Here is an 8083-nt window from a genome sequence, read left to right as displayed (position 1 = left end):
AACATAATAAGAACATAAAAATATATATCCTAGGATATCATGGACATCAAATAGTAATAATAATAATTGTGACTATTGATGTTTTACAAAAACAATTGCTATACATGTATCCAGCTGCTATTTCGAGAATCTGTACTTGTAAATTAGAAGTGTGTGTGGAAAGGGTTAATGTTTTAGCTTCTGCTGGTTACAACTCAGTCCTTTAAGAACAACTGATATGGAGAGGAGATGGAGCTCATAGCTTTGCCAGGTAAGAGTCTGCCCTGAAGATTATGAACTATATTATAGTGACAGGCTAATGTAAGGTAAGTTTATAAGTGAATTATATGTTTGATATAGTTTTATATATGTGTCCTGATATGGAGGGTAAGAGTTACGGTAACTACTATTTGACTATCTACGAGTCAGCTATTGACTCATTAGATTGTACCCTTACAGTGTTTAATTAAGTTGTTTTGAAAAAAAAAACACTAAATGAATGCTTTTGCAGTAGTAGATATTGAGAAGTTAAGAAAAACTATAAATGACAATCCTTGAATTTATGATATTTTTATGAAAACCTGTGAATTTTAACCAGATAGATATAACCTTCTCTCAATTTATAATGAAATATTAATGTAACAAAGTATTCATTTCAGAGCTTATTCAGACAAATAAGATTTTATTTTTATTATCTTAGCTCCATAGGTTGTTCATGTTCGGCGATCGGAAATCATGTGCTGCTGTGGAAGTTAGTGCTATAATACTTGATTTTTATACCCTTTCTTGGGTAGTGTGCTGAGTTCAGTTTGAATATACTCAGAATGCACATGAACATATACCGGTAATTCACCTGTCTGTATAAGAAAGTAGGAGGTTTCTAAAATTATAACAATGAAGTCGAATTTTAATTGATATAGAGTTCTTTCTTATTACAGGTGAGAAGCCGACCACAGTTCCACAAGTGTTTGAGTTGACATCTGAAGGAGATGTCTCTTCCATTGCTTGTTTGGCAAAAGATTTTTACCCAAAAGATATTGAAATTTCTGTTAAGAATAATAACAATATCAAACAGGATAATGTTACTACTGCCTTGTCCATGGAGGGACTGTACACTGCAGTCAGTGTCCAGAATAAGATATCCGATGGTGCTTTCTGTGAAGTCAAGCAAGACCAAATGATTATAGAATCTAAAGGTAAAATTGAATTTATAATTGTTTGATTAAAAAAAAACTGTAAGTACTGTCTACATTTCACATATTAGAATTTAAAAAATTTGGTAAAAATAAAGCCTAAAGCAGCATTTTCCGGAAGGCAGATCCTCTTATAGGAAGAATGGGGGCTGACCGAGTCACAGTGTTACCTCTTGGCGCACATTCCTCCCAGTCATTCCTCTGCACTTCTATGCCCTTGCTTTTTCGAACTGTCGGGGTAGAGCGAGGAGGTAGTGGGAGGGGCACAGAAGTAGAGAAACGGATGGGAAGCAGGAAGCTGTGAGCTCCTCTTTGTGCCATGTCCCTCTACTTCTTCTCCCTGCATGGCTCCTGACTGACATCTTTCATCTCTTTCAGACCAAAGGATGTAGGTTAGTATACATCTCTATCTATGTATAAGAGAAAGAGAGAACTATATATCCATTTTTCTATCTATATAATAATCAGAAGCAAGGCTGCATTTCATAAAATGGGTGATCTTTATTCTACCCCCTGCCATGGGTGAAATAAAAATCATGCTTTTTTCTCTATTCTTTTGAGTGCCACCTTGCCTTTTGATTATTGTATGTCTGGACTCTTGAGCAAGAGGATTAGGGATATCTCCCTTTACTTACTGATTTAGACTGCGCTGCTTTGTTCTATTTTGTTTTCTATCTATCTTAGGCCCCTTTCACTTGTGTTGCAGATCACATCAGAGTCTAATCAAGGTGCGATCAGGGTTCGGTCAGTGAAAAACTGACATTTTTCATGCATGCATGCACAGCTTTTATTTCCACCCTAAACCATACCAAACACAGCCAAAGAATTTTCACACCGTATTTGCAATTGTTTCAAAATTTCTGTGCCATGCCCTGATGAATACACCCCAAATGTGCATGTAAATGTTTTTATACAGCCAGAATGGAGCTTATGTGTCTGTGCAAGTGCATTCACACACTATATATGTGTGTGAAGAACACATTGCAGATGTTTCCATACATCTGCAATGTGTTCTTCACACAAATATAGTGTTCTTCACATGCTATTTTGTTCGCACCGTTCTGCGCGTATCCCCCAACAAGTAAGCAGATGTGCCGAACATCTGCAATCTATTCTTCACTGTGATTTTCACTTAAATGATCCTGTGTTCACTGTGTACACTGTTTTTATTCTATTATTCACTGTTCTTCATTGTGTTTTTTTAATTAAATGCTCAATCTCGAGCAGGGGAAATACTCTTATTCATGTCACCTAGCAACCCATCCGTTTAAAACGCATTGCACTTGCAATGATTGCAAGTGCAATGTGTTTTTGATGCGTCTCCATAGACTTTAATGGGGCGGGAAAAACGCAAATAAGGACAAGCCCATTGGAAACAATGGGACAGAGTGCAATGCAAAAACGCTAGTGTGGAAGGGGCCGTAGTCATTGTTAAATGTCAACTATCTAACAAGTGATACAGAGTCACAATGTACATGTTTAGTAATACAAAGGAAACACAATATTGGGACAAGTATCCTGGAAAACTGGGGTGCATCATCTGCTTTATTAAATTTATTATTTATTCTGTAGATATTAAAAAATCATCTGAAGAGCGGCAAGACAACCAGTGTGAGCAGCTGGACAGCCCTGGAGGTCAGAGATAACCTAGAAATACATTTCCATTATATTATACATTCTATAATATTCTAGGAATGCGGCTAACACTGGAAATACTGTACATTATGCCTGTCTGATATAATGCAGATTTATCTTCTGTGTAAACCTGAAATGAAGTAATAAAGAAAGAAATTTTCAATAACAAAGTGGTTTTTAGGCTGAAACTAATAACCATTTTTCTATGGGATCATTGCTAGACTTTCATGGAGGTGTGCAGCACCCAGTAGAATTAAAGCTTAAAGTGAAATTTCATTTTAGATCATTTTTAAAATTAGATTGTAGAGTGTTGTGAGCATTTTTCTTTTATATTTATGGTAATTGAGAATGTATACTTACTTTGTAGAAAAACAGGCTAAAAAGTTTCCTCCTTTGTAACACAGCAATTGTTGGGAAGCTAATCCCATATTTAAACCTGTATGGTTTATTTATGCTGGATATTAAAGGACATCTACCACCAGGATGAAGGATTATAAACCAAGCAGACTGACATGCTGCTGTGTGCCCCCTCTGCCAGGATCCGCTATTTAGAAAAACAGGCTTTACATTTTAAGCAAATGAGCCGGAGGGGCCTCCATTAATAGAGTCGTGTCTATAAACACCTATTGAGCCTGGAGCCGCTCAGGCTCATTTGCATAATTCTAAAAACCTTTTTTGGAAAAATCAGGGCACAAGAAGCTAAAAGAAGAGCGGATCCTGGCAGAGGGGTCATGCACTAGTATGTCAGTGTGCTTGGTTTACAATCCTTCATCCTGCCCGTAGATATCCTTTAAGAACAGCTCTGCTCCATGTGTAGGGGAGCAGAAAAGGTTAAAGCTCACTGATTAAAGGAAACCTACCACTTCTGAAGGTAGGTATGAGATGCAAACACCGGGCACCAGCTCAGGGTGAGCTGGTGCCGGTGCTTAGTCTCGTTAGTGTTAAAACCGTGGTATCGCGGTTTTAACACTTTTTAAACTTTATAGTAGAAACTGCTTCGGCGCTGCGCGCGACCGTGCGCGCGCAACGCCTGCGGCATTTCCTATGTAGGCGCGCGCACGATCGTGCGCACGCAGCGCCGAAGCAGTTTCTGCTATAAAGTTTAAAAAGTGTTAAAACCGCAATACCGCGGTTTTAACACTAACGAGACTAAGCACCGGCACCAGCTCACCCTGAGCTGGTGCCCGGTGTTTGCATCTCATACCTACCTTCAGAAGTGGTAGGTTTCCTTTAAATAAATACGGGGAGAGGAGCGCTAATATTTAGTCTGTCCAGACATACACTATAGAGGCCTGAATACAGAATTTCCTTTTCAATAGATAGTTAGTGTGTTATTGTTCTATAAAGTAAGCAGGATTTCATTATGAAGAATACTAGAAAAATGCCCACAATACACACCACAATATTAAAATTATCTCAAACAGTTACCAGTTAAACATTACAGACTTGTGTCTATTTTCAGCCTAAGCAACTCAGTAACAAAACAATAGTAGATTCATAAGAGAAATATTAAGTGAGATAAATGAGTTTGTAGCAGTAATATGTCAATGTCTATATATATGACATGATGATCATTCTAAAGTTAAAGTTTTAAAATCTAGGCTAAAATGGTGCAACTAAAAACTGAATTGATTCCTGTAGGTGGCCGTAAGTGTGTAGTGGAGATGAATTGGACTGTTTTCCATTTTCTATTTTAGTTTTTTGTCCCCTCCATAAGAGCTTTCTGGTGATTGTTATAGTGTACTTGGCTGGCTAAGGCCACCTTAGCTCACCTTAATCGTTGCCCCGCTTTGTCCCCTTTTTTTCAAGAAATTGCAACTCTGCGTGTTTTGCACCAGAAAACGGAAGTCCAAAACATGATACATCAGGCCCAATGTGTACTAAACTTTGCATGTTTACATTATTACAGTGATACAAACTTATATAATTTGTTTTGTGTTCAAAGAAATCTACTGTCAAAATCAAGCATGATAAACCAGGGACATTTATCCATAGATCCAGGCACCGCGACTGTGGTAAGCTTCTTATATTTGTTATCCATGGCCTCCTTTCCTCTAAAATCAACTAGTAAAAGTATGTTAATAATCCTGAAGGGCTCTGGTGGGCACTTCCAGAGCTCCTCAGTGCAGTAGCTTCACAGACTGTAGCAATGAGTAGAACACGTCTCCCCTCTCCCCCTGGGTTTCCTAAACAGACAGAGGGATGGGAAGAGAACTAGGCATTTGGTTAGACATGTTCTGCTCATTGCAACAGCCTGTGAAGCTACAGAACGGAGGGGCTCTGGTAATGCCCCTCCAGAGCTCTTCTGGCTCTTTAGTAAAATTTTAAAAATTGATTTTAGAGGGAAGAAGGCCAAGGATAATACATATAAGATTACCACAATGGTAGATATCCTTTGAATGTGAAGGTTTCCTTTAACAAGGAGAGCTTTTATGGATTATAGGTGCCATTGGTGTATATCAGGGTATTTTTATATATTTCATTTATTTAGTACCATGTGTAAACTCCTGGCATTTACCAAACATGTACAACAGATCTACATAAGTGTAGCTGCTTTTGTTTATTCTCCATATTATTTTTCAAGTGGTGTGTGCTAAATTGTTCTTATATTTACTAAACAATTTTCTGTCTTTCAGTTCAAAGCATTGAACAAATCCATACATTCTCCTTAACTGTAATGGGAATGAGGACATTGTTTATAAAAACTCTGATCTTCAACCTGCTCCTGAGTGCAAAGATCTTCAAGATGTAAGGTGAGACAAATTCAGCAAAGCATACATCTCTCTAAACAGACTGCTGTTCATTGCCAGAAAGTCAGAAAACCTCTACAAAATCCCCTTTATCTGCTTAAGAAAGCAATATCTTTGATTAAGCATTTCATAGTATTTAGTATTTTTGGACTAGTTATTATAGTTGGTATTATTATAGATTTTTTAGTGACATTGTTCCAGTTTTATTTAGGTACCTACAACCGACACCTGACGTACAGATGACCCCTAGTTAAAAACGGACCCCTCCGCCCACTGTGACCTCTGGTGACCTCTCTGGATACTTTCCTAGAGTCCCAGACTGCAATGATCAGCTGTAAGGTGTCTGTATTAAAGCTTTATTGATAATCCTTGGTCCCATTAGAGCAAAAAATTTTGAAACTCAGATTGTCACTGGGGCACAAATTTTTTTTGTCTGGATCTACAATTATAAAATATACAGTTTCTACTTACATACAAATTCAACTTAAGAACAAACCTCCAGACCCTATCTTGTATGTAACCCGGGGACTGCCTGTATATACTGTAATGTTTTACATTAGGAGTTTTAAGAGTGTAATTGCTGAGTTTATCAGTGATGATTCTTTTTTCTTGCAGGCACTAGTGTGTTGCCAAATGAAGATTTCTTTACCTGGCCTTACACATTTAACTTTCTGAGCTTCTCATGGCCCCCCTGAATATTTACAGCAGTTTCTCCTATATATTATAGCTATATAAATATGAAACAGAATTTGCTTATAGTCAAACATAGACCATATTATGATTGTGCAATTGATAGCGATTTATCAGAGCTTTACAATAAACTTAATCTCTCAGAAATAGATTTTTTTATAGTCTAAAATAAAGTAACCTTTCAACCTTTAGTTTCTTTATATTGAAAGTGTGACATAGAACAGTAACTGAAAGTGTTACAGTGTTTGAGAGCTTTAATAATAAATAGCATTGATAAATTAGGTCTGTTGCCTTGTTACAAAACTTCATACATTCATTTCTATATACAGATAATTTTCATTAATAACTGAATTTAAGACATACAGGTGAAGAAAACAGGTGCACCAGCCGGTAAGGCCATGCCCCTAATACACCAAGAAGCTAATTTGTACACTATAAAGATACAATGACAGATAACTGGGAAATGGTAAATTTAGATTCTATAAAGCAGTTCATAAGTTAAATAAGGATATGTGCAGTAAGCTGGGGATCCTACACCGGAATACTTAGAAGACAAAAAAAGCTGTGCACCACTCTTGATTTATCATGCAATTTTTTTAGTTTATTTTGACAAGCAGTGTTATAGGGCCTTTATCAAACACACTAAACTCTGTATGGTGTCAGTAAGAAGACGCTCTGTGTAGTAGTGCGCCTGCGCATTGTGTATGGTGACGGAACTAGAATGCTGTCCATTTCCTTCTGATCCTCCATGAGATGGTTCTACTGTTTCATTGGAGTCCGGTGTTTAATCAAACTGCTTGGACTTGATTAGGAAAGGAAAATACTTCTCTATACAAGACCTCACCGCTCACAGTGTATGTCAGAGCACATGACAATCATGAAATATAAGGAACTGCCCAAGGATCCCAAAGAGAAGTGTGGCAAGGCACAAATCTGATGAAAGTTACAGAAAAATTTCTGCAGTACTCAAGATTACTAAGACCACAGTGACTTCTATAATTATGAAATGGAAGAAATTTAGGACAATCACAACCTTTCCTTTACCTGGCAGTCCAGCCATACTAAGCAATCGTGGGAGAAGAGCCTTGGTGAGAGAGGTAAAGAAGAGCCCCAAAATCACTATAGCTGAACATCAGAGATGCAGTAGGGAGATATGAGAGTGTTCCACAAAGTCAACTATAACTGCAGCCCTCCACCAGTCGGGGATTTATGGCAGAGTATGTCGAAGGAAGCCTCTCCTCAGTGACATATGGAAGCCCATATATAGTTTGTAAAAAAAAACTCTCAGAGAGCTTTGAAAATGGCTGTCCACAAACCATCTAACCTGAGGGAACTACAGAGGATATGCACGGAAGAATTGCAGAGGATCCCCAAATCCAGGTGTGAAAAACGTGTTGCATCATTCCCAAGAAAACTCACTGCTGAACTAGCCCAAAACCTGCTTCTACTCAATACTGAGCAAAGGGCCTGAAAAATGATGACAAAGTGATATTTCAGTTTCTCTTGTTTAATAAATTATATACCAACAACTTGAACATAAGTGATATAACTCAAAAGAAATATATGTGCAGCAAGGTAATACTTTATTAAGGATATGCAGTATATATACACAATAAAGGCAATCACTGGACAAACAACAATAAATTAAAACTATGCGTGGCAGAATTAATGGCTTAACATGAGCCCCAAGGTAGGTGAACCAGTCATACAGGATAACCTAAAACATAAATGCATTGTAATGCAAGACTAAAAGGCATTAGACAACAATCATACAAAGACTGAGACTATAACTATAACAGTGGCAGTGTCACCTCAGAAGCCCCTATCTTTTGTTCT

General features: G+C 37.6%; 1 gene segment (V, D, J or C); it reads left to right on the top strand.

Annotated features, from left to right (window-relative positions):
• The first annotated feature begins 203 nt into the window (after positions 1-203).
• On the top strand, positions 204-5559 carry LOC140117709 (T cell receptor delta constant-like). The segment is given in 4 exon segments: positions 204-250; positions 918-1175; positions 2745-2807; positions 5444-5559. Coding segments are annotated over 4 exon segments (459 nt in total).
• The last annotated feature ends 2524 nt before the right edge of the window (positions 5560-8083 follow it).

This window comes from Engystomops pustulosus, chromosome 1 (genome assembly GCF_040894005.1).
Source record: "Engystomops pustulosus chromosome 1, aEngPut4.maternal, whole genome shotgun sequence".
NCBI lineage: Eukaryota > Metazoa > Chordata > Amphibia > Anura > Leptodactylidae > Engystomops > Engystomops pustulosus.
This window is presented reverse-complemented; position numbering and strand designations above follow the sequence as displayed.